Source organism: Cannabis sativa, chromosome 5 (genome assembly GCF_029168945.1).
Source record: "Cannabis sativa cultivar Pink pepper isolate KNU-18-1 chromosome 5, ASM2916894v1, whole genome shotgun sequence".
NCBI lineage: Eukaryota > Viridiplantae > Streptophyta > Magnoliopsida > Rosales > Cannabaceae > Cannabis > Cannabis sativa.
In genome coordinates, this window is record NC_083605.1 from 880,453 (window position 1) to 896,472 (window position 16,020).

A 16,020-nucleotide genomic window follows, 5' to 3' on the forward strand; every position below is an offset into this window, starting at 1 on the left:
CCACGGTGCATGCTACCACCACATTATTATGAACGTGAACCACAAGTTCAAGACTGACGTCTTCACGAATCACATTTACACGTGTGCGTACACGTATTCAAGATCAGAGTTTCACAGAGAATTTGAGAACATTCGGGCCATGAATCCAGCGGTTGCAAAATATCTTGAGGAAATCGGATTTGAAAAATGGGTTCGGTCGTACTTTCCAGGGGTACGTTACAATGTAATGACGAGCAACTGGGCTGAGAGCTTCAACAACACAACTAAGGATGCAAGAGGCTTCCCGATCACTGCTGCTGTAGCATTCCTGAGGTCCAAAGTCCAGAAGTGGTTTGCTTCACGAAAAGAAAAAGCTGACAAGTGGACGAAACCCCTAGCACCAGAAATGGAGGAGGACTTGGCATTGCATTTTGAAAAAGGTCAGTTTTTGAACGTTGACTCATGCGGGCCTTACACGTTGCAGGTTCACCCTGGAAGAACAGTTCTCACCGGTGGCGTAGTGGACTTGCAGGAAAAGAGTTGCACTTGCGGCTTGTTCCAGTGCATGAAGTTTCCTTGTCCTCATGCATGTGCTGCATCTCAGGAGCGAAGTATTAGCGTGTACACACTATGCTCGCCATATTACACAACCGAATATTGGAGGAGAACATACGAAGGAACAATTATGCCAGTTGGTGACGAGGATGATTGGGAATTACCTGATGACATAAAGAACATGACAGTTGGAGTGCCTGTTGAGAAGCAACCAGTAGGGCGACCCAAGAAGCAAAAGGTTGGAAGAATTAAGAACAACCGAACTGCTTGTAATGGTGAAAGGATTATAAAATCACGAAAATGTAGCAAGTGCGGTGCCACGGGACACAACAGAAGCACTTGCACCTACCGAGGTTTAACATAAATTTTTAGTTTATTAGTATTGTGATGCGCTGGACTATTATGTTATTTATATTTATGGTGTAAAATATTTTTAATTTGTGGCATGAACATGTGTTGTACTGTTACGTATTTCGTATTGCATTATTTCTAAACTTTGTTAAAAATCTGAGCCAAAAACAAGTTCTACTGATAAAATAAAATAATTTTAGTGAAAGTAGTTTGTTCAAATTGAAAAGTGTAAAAGTAAACATTGTTCAACAAATATAAAAAATTAAACATCTAAAGTTCATGCCAAGTTCTGGTAGAATAAATCTACTGCCCATCTCTGCCGAAAGAGCGACATATGCTGATCATGTACTCCATCGAATGGTAGATCCAATAACTTATGCTCAATATGCTCTATGACGTACATTCCACAATCGCCGCTGCAATAGTAGGTAAACGCCAAATTTAATAAACCATAGAGAATATTATAAAATTTTTTTGTTAATTAATAAACATACTATAAAAAAAATGCATTTAAATTACCTCGATTTTGTCTGAGGTACAACTTTATTGTCCATCATTTCCCAGTCGAAGGGTCTGACCTGACTTTCGGAGGCTGTCATTTGAGGGACCATCACCATGTAATGAGTGTCACATACACCACACTGGTCCACCAATTTGGCTAGTAAAGGGCACCACACATCCATAAGCGAATTCAGTTCGTCTTTCGTTAGAGATCCAAGACTCGAATCGAAGAGGAATATCTTCCACAACTCAAGATTGACCTCCATAGCGATCCAATGTTCCGGTCTGTTCAAGAACATGGACATGTATATGCACTCCATACCCTTCCAAGAAGGCAAAAATTGGTTTGGATCCCCACGAAGGAGTTCCAAGATGGACTCATCCCAAACAAAACCATCATGGTCAGTATTGCTCTTCCAAGCATCCCACCGACCCCTCAACGATGAGGTAAACCAAGATGGCATCACAGTACACTTACGTGGGTACAACTCCGGGAAGAAGTGTTGCCTCCTCCTCATCATATGGAAAGCAGCATCCAAATGCTGCACAGCACATATAAATAAGTCAGCAGTAAATAACAACATTAAAAAAAAAAACAAATAACAACGGTAAAAAGCAGTAAATAACAACATATAATACTTAGTTAATAAACTTACGTCATCAGAAAGCCATAGTTTGTCTGTATTTAGGGTCGAGAACCAAGCCACGCCACACAGACCGGTGAAGACGTCCCTCGGATACTTGTTTCCGATGGTTCCCACTAACCAATTTCGAAAACTATGTAGTAGCTTCTCATCAACGGGCCGAAGTGGGTCAACATTCACATTGGTTGTTGATGGCTTCATCTTCTTCTTCATTTCGGTGTACTCGTCAAACCACCTTGGCCTTTTCTTCGTTCTCTTCTCCACCGGTGTTGGAACGGTCTCAAAACCTGAACCTCTGAGATCTTGGGTATCTCCAATGGACGTGACCGAGCATGTTCGAGGTGTCCGGAGTACATCTTCCTCATCATTAGGTACCGTAATCATTCGGAAGAATGAACTCATCTCTGGAGACACGGCGTCCGGCCGTGGCTCGCCTCTGCGTATTGGGCCTTCTGCTCGATCTCCCATAAGAGCCAATAGGGTCTTCAAGTAACCCATTATCTCATTCTGCCCTTTCAAAATATCAGTCTGGCCTTGCTTCAAAGCAAGCTGTTCCTTTTCAACACGCTCCAATCTTGCCAATATGGCGAAGATATTGGCACACCGAGGCCGTGAGGTGCTGGGAATAGATGCTGACTGCGGCATAGATGCAGAATCGGGCATTGAGGCAGACGGTGGAACAGAACGGGCCCCTGATGGTGGAGAATGTGGTGGTGTATCATCTCTGAAGATTCCAGCTTCCTCCGCTCGCTGTTCTAGCGTGAGTGCAAGCTTTGAAGCTTGGCTGCGCAAACTATCCTGAGTAGGCTGGCCATCATCGCCAATAACCAATTCCTCCATATCCACAAATAGAGGCGCCTCACCTCCAGTGACGTGGCTCAAAAACTCGGCCTCATTACTCCGCGGACATAAAACGGAGTACACTGTCAACTGCAAATTATAACAAATTGATTATTAGACTTAAATTAAAATAAAATAAATAAATAAACCTAAGCAAATGCAATGAATTAACAAACTCACTTTTTTTGCAAATAATCTGATGACTTCCTCTTTCCCGAGTGGGGCATCCTTACTCTCCCAGTTCACCATTCGGGGAAAGCGATGCGATCTTCTGATTGCGAATTTCTCAGCAAGCTCGAGGATGGACTCATAAGCCCAATACTGCAATGCTACAGCATATCCATAGGCCGAATACTTTGACTCCTTCTGAGTCGTTCCCTTCTCAATCTTCTCATCCATATGCTTTTTCTTTTGTACGAAGTCCTTACTCCAAGTATCTTTCAACAAGTTGAAAGAAATTTTCCCCCACGGGTAATTGTAGAAAAAAGGGAGGTCCTCAACCATTCTAATGATAAATGGGGGGACCAGGGTCTTCTCTTCTTTCCCAGTCAGAACACCCATCACGAACAGCACCAAACCCAACTTGTAACAATCATCCTTCTCAGTGCAGCTCTCAAAGACGCTGCGCAGACGACCAATGCTGATAGATGGATCCCCATTAAAATATTCTACTATCAACCGGTCTGACGTCGCCCTCTCCGAAACCTCAGCCTCAGTCGGTCCACGTAACAAATTAAGCCCAGTCACTAAGGCAAACTCAGTTCGGCCGAATCGGCATCTCTTCTTTGCAATATAAAAATGCACCTCATCCTCTTTATCTGATTTTATCTTATGCATGAAGAGTTGATGGATAAGAGCACCTGAAAACGCTAATGGCTCTCTCTCAAAAAAATTGTTGAAAGGGGATTCCTCCTTCACCCTTTCCAACAACTGCATTTGTACAAACTTGGCTTTTACTTTGGGGTAATAGTAACTACCGCCCCGCCAAGTAACACGACCAGTGTAATGTTCAGACACTGGCAGTAAAAGTCGTGGAACTTTGGAAGACTGCAAAAAAAAAAACAAAATTATATCACACCCTAAACCTATAAATAAACAACAATTAATCATTAATAATAAAACAATAATCAATAAATAATAAAAAATTAATAAGACAATAAAAATTAATACAAAAAATAATAATTAATAATAAAACAATAATTAATAAATAATACAAATTAATAATTAATCATTAGTAAAAAAATAATAATTAATAAATCAATACAAATTATTATAATAGTTAATAATTAATAATAAACATTAATTAATAATTAACAAAAATTAATAATTAATAACTAATAATAAACAATAATTAATAAATAATAAAATAATAAAAAATAATACAATAATTAATCATTATTAATAAAACAATAATCAATAAATAATAAAAAATTAATAACACAATAAAAATTAATACAAAAATTAATAATTAATAATAAAACAATAATTAATAAATAATAAAAATTAATAATTAATAATTAGTACAAAAAAAATAATTAATAAAACAATACAAATTAATACTATAATTAATAATGATTAATAAAACATTAATTACTAAATAATAAAAATTAACAATTAATAATTAATAATTAGTACGAAAATAATATTTAATAAAACAATACAAATTAATACAATAATTTATAATTAATAATAAAATATTAATTAATAATTAATAAAAATACAATAATTAATAAAACAAGAAAAACTAATACAACAATTAATAATTATTTAAAAAACAATAATTATTAAAACAAAAAAAATTAATACAATAATATAAAAAGAATACAATAATTCATTATTAATAATAAAACAATTATTAATTAAACAATACTTAATAATTCATTACAAATAAAATAATACATAAAACAATTACTAATATTTAAAAAAACTAAAAAAAAATCAATAATAAAACCCATCGGCCCCATCGGGCCTACAATCGGCCCAATCGGGCCTACATACAATCGGCCCATCGGGCCTACACCTTCCCCATCGGACCCCTAACCTACAAAAAACCCCAATCGGACCCTTCGAAGAAGACCATCGGGCCTGCATGAAATCGGCCCATCGGGCCATCGGGGGTCCCATCGGGCCATCGGACCCTATCCTTTATTTCCCAAATTCGGTCCAAGTATCGGGCCATAACATCGGACCCATCGGGGGGTCCCATCGGGCCATCTGACCCCAATACTTTATTTTACAAAAACACACCTACATCGGGCCATAGCATCGGACCCATCGGGGGTCCCATCGGGCCATCGGACCTGATACTAAATTCCACACATTTATTCCTACATCGGGCCATAGCATCGGACCCATCGGGGGTCCCATCGGACCTGATACTTTATTTCACACATTTATTCCTACATCGGGCCATAGCATCGGGCCCATCGGGGGTCCCATCGGGCCATTGTCTTCCAAACAGATTTCTTAGCCTAATCAACCCCTAAATCTAACAAATCCTTTCAAATCAAACCCTAAAATCATACTCTATGTCATAATCACTCAAAGCAATAACAAAAATAAAAAAAAAAAAAGGTCGAACATACCTTGGCCATTTCCGTTTGGGTCGTACGCGGTGGAGGGTGGCTGGACCTTCGTACGCCGTGGAGGGGGGCTGGAGAATCGATCCTGCGCGGTGGAGAGGGGGCTGGGGCTTCGGTCGTACGCGGTGGAGAGGGTCTGCTCATCGTGTGGGGAGGGTTCGGGCGAAGTTGTTTGGTTTGAGAGAATAGGGGGACGAAGAGAGAGAGGGGACGAAGAGAGAGAGAGTGACTTTTCAAATGAGGGGGGTAAAATTGGGTTTTACTAAAATGTATCCCATTTTACAAATTATATCAACTATTCTATTAGGTTTCCAATTTCCCTAGTTATTAAGCATACAAATTCAAATTTCCCTAATAATAATAATAATAATAATAATAAGAATAGGGCCTTGCACCAAATTAGTTGAGGCTTTTATATAACTTTAATCAATCTTGAAATGTGAACTTTAATGTAATTGTAAGTCAATTAATTAATGATATGAACGTGTAAGAAACTCATTAATTTGCTTTTTCAAAAAAGGCCAAACTCGTCCCACTTCAACTCACCTTGTCTTTTTATCAACTCACATTGAGATCAACATATGTATTGCATTGCATTGCATGATTGAAAAGGTGATGAGAACATCTATGCATGCATGGAATTCCAGTCAAACTTTCTTATCAAGTGGTAGTCCAACAATCAAAGGGTCCAAAGAGATTGAACATATATATATAAATATAAATATAGTATGTTTTAGACATTTCAAGAAATTATTATAATTATAGTAAATATTTCACTTTGAAAAATTCTAAATAAGTTATAATGTAAAAAATAGAGTAGTTGGACATATGAATTAAAAAATTTAAACGTTATTTTCGACATTATAAATTATTTTAAATATTTTGAAAACAGATAGATTATCTTTTATAACTACAACATACATATAATTTTAAAGAATTACATCATATACTATTTTTTATTTTTATTTTTTTTAAATTTACAATTTGGGTTGCTAGGCTAGTTTCTATGTAAATTTTAATTACGATTTAAGTTGCTTTATAGGTTGCTATGTAGATTTTCGTAAAAATACAAAAAAAAATTATTTTAAACTGTAAAAATGAAAAAACGCTTCTAATTTTTCTAAATGCTATAAATAGACCTATCAGTATGAACAAAAGTGATGTCCCTATTATAAAACTTTCCTATATATATATATATATAAGCACATTCCAGAAGTTACCAAGTAAATACTAAATATCTCAGCAACAACTACCCCCACCATTACCATTAGGAGCTGCTAGTCAAAAGCATATATCAGATCAAAAATTATTGCTGCTTTCTACTTCATACACCTCCCTTTATAAAACCCCATCAAACCTTAACTCTTCTTCCTTAGCCTTGTTAACCTCCTCATCTCTATTCCCTCTTCTCTCTTCTCTCTTTCTCTCCATCTGCAAATGTCTATAATATCTGTAAAATCTCCTAAACACTGTGGCAAACAAGGAGTGAACGTTGAAAAGGCTTACAAGAAGCTTGTCTGTGCTGGCTCTGCTCTATTCACTACAATCCTCTCCATAATACTCTTAGTTTGGCTAATCCTTCACCCAACAAAGCCTGAGTTTTCACTCAAAGAAGCTGATATTTACCTCTTAAACCTCTCAAATGTTAATCTCCTCAACTCATCAATCCAACTCACTCTATTCTCTAAAAACCCGAATCAGAAAATTGGTATTTACTACGACGAGTTACAAGTTTATGCCACTTACAAAGGCCAACAGATTACTCTTTACACTTCTCTTCCTCCTTTCTACCAAGGACATGAAGATACTAATCTCTTATCAGCTTCTCTGGTGGGAATTGGCTTACCTGTTGCACCTTCCTTCGGTTATGAAGTAGAGCGCGATAAGAATGTTGGAAGATTAGTTCTGAATCTTAAACTCAATGCCCGTCTTCGGTGGAAGGTAGGAACTTGGGTCTCTGGTAAATACCGGTTGAATGTGAATTGTGTCGCTGTTATGGCTTTTGGACCTTCTCTTTCGACCGGTAAGCAAGGGACTCAATGTTCTACTTCGGTTTGAAACTAAGAAAACTAACTTATAGCAATCTTCTTCAGTGAGTTTTAGTATGAATTGTATATTGTTGTTACTAGAAAAGTGTTCTTGTGAATTATTATTAGTAACTATTTGATATAACAAAAGATAGTAACAAAAAATATTGTAAGTTAAGAAGAAAGTTTGGTTGGATTGTGACTTTTGTTTTTTTATTTCTTCTGACTGAGGATAATGAAGGATATAGGATTGTTTTATGCTTTGTTGAGTTTTGCTTTGGTTTTTTGGCTATGAAGATATGAAAGAGTGAGTCAATAAGTGAAAGGTTTAATGATGAAAGTGAGATTCTAAAGAGAAAAGTTGATAAAAAGGAAGAAGATTGGTTGCTTTCTTGGCAATGAAAATTGTTCAATTTTGCAGTTATATCCCTCATCTTTTCAATAATTAAAAAGAAAAGTTTTCTTAGTACCTGCATCATGACCAGATTCCTTTTGTATCAAAATATTGCAACTTGAATCTTTCTCTCTTTTTCTTGCCTGTTTTGAACCACACCCAGAAAATGAAACTTGGTCATGTCATGATATGAATATACTGAAATATACTATTCTGTTATATGTTATACTGATATAGATAAGACTCAAAGTTCAAATCAGGATATAACCATTTCTAATTGTCTTTGAAGAAAAGTACAGATGATCCCATGTTTTAAATGAATGTTTTTCATCATTACTTGAAATTCACAAATAAAATATATGGTTAGACTTAGAGGTACACCTGCAAACTTCTCCACTTAGATTCATTTCATATTTTGTTTTTGTTATGGTTTTTAATAGTTTAAAAACAAAAAATGCTTTCACTCTACCTCTTTATTGAGAAAAAGCAAAAGGAAAATCAAAGATGGGGAAAATCTACTGCCACAAATCTTAAAAGTAAGTTAGCTTTCTTAGGATCTTAAAAGCTATAACACCTCCCACCTGAAATGTCCCCACAAATACTAAAAAAAAATATGATCAAAACAACCCAGAAAAACACTAACACTAAATAATTCATCAAACCAGCATAGGTAAAAATCTTGCTAAATGAACAAGCTTCTGATGTAATTTCGGTTATCGGGTTTACTAGTACAAAAGAAGAGTAACCCTCAAGAGATTACCCCATAATTGTCCTGATCTCACAAAAACAAAAGCTACTTTTTTGAGTTGCCCACAAAAAATATTCTCTCTGAGGCTCCCACCATCACAAAGACATAAACTTACTTGTTCGAAATAGCAGCAACGCCCCACCAAAAGCAGAGTGCAATCAATGATTAAAAAATTACCAGCAAACATAATAAAGTCCAAAAGCAAGTTTAAGTTAGACAAGTAAACCAATTCAATTCCGTAAACTCGAAAGAATCTTCTTTTAACTAAATCACTAATATCAACTTTGCAGATTAAAGCAGTAAAGGAGAGAGTTTATTATAAATAAAGATTTAAATAAAGGAAGGACTTGGGAACAAAGAACAATACTATAATGTCTATACTATTCAACTTAGGTAGAACATACCTAAGTCTCCCGGAGTAAAAAGTCAATCTTCTGGTTTGAACTGATCGACGATCGTTAGCAGAGTCTTAACTTTCCAACTGCCCTCTACAGCTGCTCCCCATTGATAAAGGAAGGGCTTTTTTGAAACAAAAACATGTTCTTCACAAGTCAAGATTCACCATCTGTAAAAAAAGTGAACCATTCTCAAGGATGATCAGCATAGTAAAAAAGAGGTTCATTGTAATATTCTATTTACATCAACATGTGATTCACCTTTACATCAATATTCCCAATTCAAAAAGAGACTTATTTTCCCTTCTAAAAATATAAAAATCAAAACTTTTGCACTTTTTTTCCCACAATCAGCGGCTTAGATGTGACCCAAGAAGAGTCTACTGAATATTGTTATAATGGGTATGAATCTCCCAAACCATAGCATAATTGAGTCACAAATGTTAGAAGATCTGAAGAATGCATAGTATGGACATAATCAAATTATTGTTACATAACAATGGTTAAAAGATCTCTCTCCTTCAAGACCATCACTCTTCCTGAAAAAAAAGTTAAAAGGTTAGTCTATGTGACTATTCAAATAGCTTGACTTGAAAAGATTCCCAAGCCCTATCTTCAAAAAAGTGTTTCTCTAAAAAGAGAAAAAGATTTATCACTAAATTCAAACCAGAAGAATTCTGCAGAGGCTTACTGGAATCCAAAACAAATGGCATTAGAGAGACTGAGATAATATACCTATTCTATTACTTATATATTTTAATTTTCCTTAAATATGAATATTCAATATGAGATTATGGAAATGGTGGATCATGCTGATCAACAAGAAAAGGCATCAATAAAAGACAATCATGGTGGCCCATTCCACCAGCCGCTATCTTCTCAACTTCACAAAACTAATAACTTTAAAAAGTTTGATGATGATTCAAACTCCACAAAGAAAATTGTAACACAAGCTAAAAACAAAGCTTTCTGAACAAAAAGAGCTTACTTTACATGTTGAATAGACCAGCACAATCTTCTGCCCCCCCTCATTCAGTAGTAGATTTGCAAGGTTAATATACAAGTTGATCCCATATGCATAAAAAAAAGTGAGCCATTCTTCTCTATTGTGCAAGAACAAGATAAATGTATAGTTGTCTTTTCTGAAAGCTTTAGATACAAAACAGGTCACCCAGTACTAAGGTTTCACTACACAATATCTAGTTCAAGGTTTTCTTTTTCACATGTTAATTTTAGTCAAGTGCTTTCCTTTTTGAAGGCTAATGCCCATTAAAGTAATCTAATAACCCAACTAAGTTTTCAATGTAGCAGCATTTGGATCATTTGGGGTCGACATTTGCTCGGTTCAGAGAGTCTAAGATGTGCTTGAGCCTTGAATCGAGAGTTCATCAAGGATGGAATTTTTGAGAGAAAGCCGTCTATCCCGAAATGAAATGGGATGGAATAGAAATCGCGAAAAAGCACTAGCACTATAGTATTGTTTTTATTAAGGAAAGATAAGCTAGATAGTAATCTTGATTTAATATTCTGTAATACTCAAAAAAAAATGACTAAAACTACAAAAAGTATATGAAACACTAAAGCCAAAATTGAATACAAATCTCAGAGCCACATATAACAAGGTGAAAATTTTCATACTTTTATTGAAATTATAGCTATAAACTTTACAATAACTCAAAACTCAATAATGAACACAATACTTCTCTTATAAACATAATCATTCTTATGTATACAGTCCCAAAAAGAGCTTAATTTATAATTGTATAAGCAATTTAGGGATCAAAACCTATAAACCTCCTAAACACAGATTATATTATGCATCAAATAAAACCCCCCAAAAAAATGATGATCTCAAACATACCCACTTGGAACAAAATCAAGGTTTAGCCAAATCATCACTAAACCCAAATCAGGCTGAATAAGCTAGATAGTAATCTTGGAATTAATATTCTGTAATACTCAAATCAGGCTGAAAAAAATGACTAAAACCATAAAAAAAAAAACAAAAAGTATATTATTATTCAACACTAAAGCCAAAAATGAATACAAATCTCATATAACAAGGTGAAAAATTTCATAATTTAATTAAAATTAAAGCTACAAACTTTACAAGAACTCAAAAACTCAAAATTGAATAGAATACTTCTCCTATAATCATAATCATTCCTACGTATACAATCCCCCAAAAAAAAGCTTGATTATATTATGCATCAAATAAACCCTAAAATAATGATGATGACAAAATCATGGTTTAACCGAATCATCACTAACCCATCTCCAAAAATGCTTTTTTACAGACACAGCTTCATCTGCAACCCTAGAATTTTCACAATCCTTGTATTCACCGTCCTCAACCGTGCAAAATTCACCATCGGGAAGACCATCGACAAAAGCTTCCACCGAATGCAATTCATACCGAGCAGGCAAGCCCGGGTACGAAACCGAATTCCGTTCCTCCACCGTCTTCCGGTACGATCCAGGAACGATTCTCACAGCAGAAGAACCATTAACAACCGAACCAAGCTCTTCTTCAACAGCCCTAACCACAGCCGATTCAATATCCTCAAACGGCTTCATCTTCTCAGATAACGGTCTTTCACGGCTTCTAACGGTACCGTCAGATAACTCTTGATGAGACTCGATCAAAACCCTACGGTCGTCGTCGAGAATTCGAACTGTGACGACTTGAACTGTACGAACCGGAGGAGAGGAATCGGCGAGAGAGGTTTCGCCTTCGGAGAGTTCGAGCCAGAGATTGTGAACGTTCTTCGTTCCGGGCTTAACTCCCCATGAGGCGAAGGAGTCGGAGGGTAACCTTGGCTTGAGCCATTCCGATAAGGACTTAGGGTTTGCGAAGCGAGCGACGGTTGTTGCAGCGGTCCGGTGGTTTAGGGACATAGTTGGAATTTTGAGAAAACGACGAGGGCAAAATGGGAAAGATAAAATTGGGGGCAAAGGTTGTTGTTTTGAGTAGAGAAAACAAACGGAGATAGCTGTGAGAAAAAGATCGGGTAAGGTTGGGAGTTTGTGTGGGAGGTTGAGGTGGCAGTTTCTGATTGGTTGGTGAGAGTGCGGAGGTGACATGTCAAAATTTAAGTGGTTTAAATAAAGAGGGGTTAGTTGTTGTGGGAAGTAGGGGATAGGAGGTGTAATGGAGGAGGGTGTTAATGGTCAATTTCTGTCAGAAGATAAGATTGAGAGAGAGGGAGAAGAAGAAGGAGAGGTTTTGAGTGTGTGTTTGGATATTGAGATTATAATATTCTGTGTCTGGTTACTGTCAAAACTCTGGACCACACAATTTTATGGGCTTTCACATCATCAAATGTTTGGGCCTAATGGGCCCAAAACTAAAATATGGTATTTTTTTTTGGGTAAGTTGAAAAATACCTATTTTATTCATCAATTAATCAAATTTACCTCTAATTTTATATTTATTTGAAACATATCTCTTTTTATATGTATTGTACCCAAAATACCCTTACATAAGAGAATCACATGGAGAGTATCTTGAAGTGACAGGGACAAAATTGGTACAATGTTTAAAAAAAGAAGTAAAAATGATAGATTTTAAAAAAGAAAGTAAAAATAAAAGAGGACAATATAAAAAGGATATAGAGTGTAATTTTTTTTTTTTTTTTAAGACAAGTTTCGACATATGTGAGATTGGTTTGAATCTTATTTCATTAAATATAAAAGTTTTGGAATTTAGAGGTTTTGAATTTTATATGGCTAACAAAAATTGGTATTACTGAAATAAAAATAGGATAAGGCTAAGTAGGGAAGTCCTTACATCCAAAAATAGTGAAAATTACAAATATTATGTGTTTTTATGTATATATATATTTTGTAAAAATATGGTTTTTTTTTTCAAAAATATTATTTTATGAGAGAATTAAATAAAAAGTTAAAAAAATATGGAAAAATCAATTAAGGTAACTAGATACTCTTTTGCTGGTAACAAGAGAGATAACATGTACCTTATATTGTTTTTCATATATTATTAACCTTTTTCTAAAATTTTCTCATAAAACTTTTCAAATAAAAAATCATATTTTTAAATATTTATACTTTAAAAACCATAAAAATAAAAATTCCCTCCAAAAAATATTCATTATCTAACAAGGACTCTATATTTTTCACCACAACCAACATATTAGTCAAAATACAACTTTTAAATTAATTAACACCAATCTTAGTCACAATCTTCAATAAAAACAGCTCATTTAAATTAATATGTTTATACAAAGAAAAAGAAAAAAAGACCAAACATATATAATATTATTAATATATTATGTTTCATTGGACATAATATAATTTTTTTAATTAATTTTATATATTTTTAAATAAGACTCATTATCTATCCCGTTAAGAGATACACCTAACCTCTTAGAAAAAATGTGATTATGTAGATAGTGCTCCAAGGATAGTACACAAATAATCCTAACTATGCAATAATGTGATTTAGGCACCTTATTATTATTAATGTAATTTAATATTAAATCTAATATATTTTAATTCAATAATAACAATAAAAGTAAAAAAACCGTGTTTTTGCAAATGTCAGTTGTATATAAGAAAATATAAAAACTGTAAGCGTTTGCAGCAGCAGAAAGTAATTCTGCTACAGCAAAACTGAACAGGCAGAATATAAAATATTTGCAGAAAAATAAATAACTTGACACAAGAGATTTATACGTGGTATCAGTGTTCTCACGAACACTCCTAGTCCACGGGGCCACGCCCAGAGAATGAAATCAATTAATAAAGTATCAAAATTACAAAGACAATTGACTTAAACAAGTTTAGACTCCCCCTAAAGTATTGCCGCAATCCTTTGTAATCCACTTTATGAATCCGACTTCTTGAAACACCTTCAAGCCCGAACTCCCTTCGTCTTTGAAGTGTGAGTGCTTACTTCCTCCCGAAGTAAGGCTTCAACAAGTCTTCTCCCGAAGACCAAGTGCTTACTTCCTCCCGAAGTAAGGTTTTATCAAGTCTTCTCCCGAAGACCAATCTCTTGTTCAGTTAAGTAGTTCTTCACAACCTCTAGGATAGAGTAAGAACAGAAATAAAACAACTAGAACCTAGATGAACAACTAGGCTCTCACAAAACAAAGAAAGACTCTCTTCTCTCAAAAGATAAATGCAAAAAATAAATAATGGAAGAGGTAATTCGAATGGTTGCTCTCTAGGCTCTATTTATAGACCATAGAAACCAAAGAGGCAACCACAAGTTCGAATTAGCAGGTGTACAAAAACTTTCCAAAAGAAATACGATCTGCTACATCAGATTCGGATGCTGACGCAGCAGATTTGACCAGAAACGGGAAACTTACTAAAATCGGGTCCGATCTTCTATCAATGCTTGATTCCTGCCAAAAACAGATTAGATATTCTGATTGTATCAAGATACAATCGAAATTAATAAGGAAAAGGCAATACTCAAAGTTTCCCTAAAAAAGACAACTTTCCAAAAGAGAATTCCTTCTCTTTTGAGAAGATTTCAACAAAGGAAAGTTCAGCTGAAAGTGCAACTTTCCAAACAAGGAAAATGGCAACTAAAAACCGAATTTAAAAGGTAAGAAATCGAAAATGAATGCATAGCAATCTTACCATGGAAAAATTATTTTGTCACCTAACTTACCAAAAAAAAGGACTTTACAAAAAGATTGCTAATAACTAATCCTACAAGCCCTACTAATACCTAATATAGCAATGATATAGAAAGAAGGAGAAATGCTAAAATGTATCAATGGTGCTTAATACCTTTTTACATCTCAATATCACTATTTGTCTAATTAAATATTGAATTTTATATAATTTAATATAATAATTTTAAAAATAGTAGCGCTAATCAATCATAAAATAACATATTTAAAGATATTAGACATTATTGGTGTCCAATAACACTTATTTAAAACAGAAACAACAGGTAAAGTATGACACTCCTATTTTAGCAAGTGATAGTGATCCCCATTTTGTTATTGGAAAAAAAGGCTATCAATTAATGATAGAATATCATTACACTTGTCTAATCATATTGTATATTTATATCTCTTTTTTTCCTTCAATTTTTATATAGATAAATTCTATATGTGTTAGGTACACCTAGGAGAAACTATACAATTATCATAAAATAATTGAAGAAGTAACTATTTATTAATAATGATTATTAATTGTGGTGACCAAAGAGATAATCATCTCCAAAAAGGTACATCATCCTCTCCTTCCTCCATGGATCATCATCATCATCATCATCATCTTGATTTTGTGCCAACAACTTGGATCGGCAAAGAGGACAAGAAGGTTGACCTTGGTCAACCCAAGCATCCAAACACTCTTTGTGGAACACGTGGCAACAGTTGATTGGCACTCTCACCTCTTCCTTACCCTCTATCTCATTCATACACACAATGCAATAATTACATGATGATGATGGTGGTGGTGATGATCCAGTGTTACTCTTCTCCAACAAGGTGTTGTAGGGCATCATTGGAATTCGCTTCTTGATTGACTCACCGGCCGTGATAAAAAACACGGCCGGGACTGCCACTAATGAAGGAGGAGGACGACGATGATCATGATCGTGATCATGATCATCCTCGTGATCATGATTAATAGTATTATTAAAAAAATTTATGAGTGTGAGAAAGTGTTTTAGATGGGAAAATAGAGAAGAAGAATAAAATTTAGAAGTAGCATTAGTGATTTGATGATGAAAGAGTTTTAGAGTTGTTATAATATAATTACTTCTTCTAATAAGACTCAAGTATGGCAAACCCATTTATATAAATATAATGATATGTTAAGATATGATGAAGAGAGAACTACAAAAAAATATTGGGTTATTTATAGGTAAAGAATAATTATTTAAGTGGGGCCAATTTTATGGGTTTTACTATATATATAGCTGCACTAATAATTATAATATAAGTAGGGAAAGAAGAGCATGATAAGGAAAAAAATTCCATTTTGATTCAGTCATATCTCTCTCAAAATTTGAC

General features: G+C 34.7%; 4 protein-coding genes across 4 annotated transcripts; 1 reads left to right on the top strand and 3 right to left on the bottom strand.

The window, feature by feature from the left end:
* Nucleotides 1–1,042: 1,042 nt before the first annotated feature.
* LOC133037722 (uncharacterized) lies at nucleotides 1,043–5,434 on the bottom strand. The gene is made up of 4 exons (XM_061115143.1): nucleotides 3,051–5,434; nucleotides 2,043–2,960; nucleotides 1,405–1,928; nucleotides 1,043–1,301 (listed from the first exon to the last, which is right to left on the bottom strand). The coding sequence occupies exons 1-4, from the start codon at nucleotides 3,978–3,980 to the stop codon at nucleotides 1,163–1,165; spliced, it is 2,511 nt and encodes an 836-aa protein (XP_060971126.1). The 5' UTR covers nucleotides 3,981–5,434; the 3' UTR covers nucleotides 1,043–1,162.
* Nucleotides 5,435–6,409: 975 nt separating this feature from the next.
* On the top strand, nucleotides 6,410–7,903 carry LOC133029091 (NDR1/HIN1-like protein 26). Its single transcript, XM_061115144.1, has one exon. The coding sequence runs from the start codon at nucleotides 6,890–6,892 to the stop codon at nucleotides 7,508–7,510; it is 621 nt and encodes a 206-aa protein (XP_060971127.1). The 5' UTR covers nucleotides 6,410–6,889; the 3' UTR covers nucleotides 7,511–7,903.
* A 3,170-nt stretch (nucleotides 7,904–11,073) lies between these two features.
* On the bottom strand, nucleotides 11,074–12,284 carry LOC115718172 (uncharacterized). Its single transcript, XM_030647134.2, has one exon. The coding sequence runs from the start codon at nucleotides 12,098–12,100 to the stop codon at nucleotides 11,261–11,263; it is 840 nt and encodes a 279-aa protein (XP_030502994.1). The 5' UTR covers nucleotides 12,101–12,284; the 3' UTR covers nucleotides 11,074–11,260.
* A 2,577-nt stretch (nucleotides 12,285–14,861) lies between these two features.
* LOC133037723 (RING-H2 finger protein ATL79-like) lies at nucleotides 14,862–15,864 on the bottom strand. Its single transcript, XM_061115145.1, has one exon. The coding sequence runs from the start codon at nucleotides 15,798–15,800 to the stop codon at nucleotides 15,189–15,191; it is 612 nt and encodes a 203-aa protein (XP_060971128.1). The 5' UTR covers nucleotides 15,801–15,864; the 3' UTR covers nucleotides 14,862–15,188.
* Between the last annotated feature and the right edge of the window lie 156 nt (nucleotides 15,865–16,020).

Excerpts from the sequence above, each read along its gene's own strand:
- LOC133037722 (XM_061115143.1), bottom strand. The coding sequence starts at position 3,980 with ATGATTAATTGTTGTTTATTTATAGGTTTAGGGTGTGATATAATTTTG. Across the intron at positions 2,961-3,050 it reads TCAGATTATTTGCAAAAAAA|TTGACAGTGTACTCCGTTTT; the intron begins GTGAGTTTGTTA and ends TATAATTTGCAG. Across the intron at positions 1,302-1,404 it reads GTACCTCAGACAAAATCGAG|CGGCGATTGTGGAATGTACG; the intron begins GTAATTTAAATG and ends CTACTATTGCAG.
- LOC133029091 (XM_061115144.1), top strand. The coding sequence starts at position 6,890 with ATGTCTATAATATCTGTAAAATCTCCTAAACACTGTGGCAAACAAGGA.
- LOC115718172 (XM_030647134.2), bottom strand. The coding sequence starts at position 12,100 with ATGTCACCTCCGCACTCTCACCAACCAATCAGAAACTGCCACCTCAAC.
- LOC133037723 (XM_061115145.1), bottom strand. The coding sequence starts at position 15,800 with ATGGGTTTGCCATACTTGAGTCTTATTAGAAGAAGTAATTATATTATA.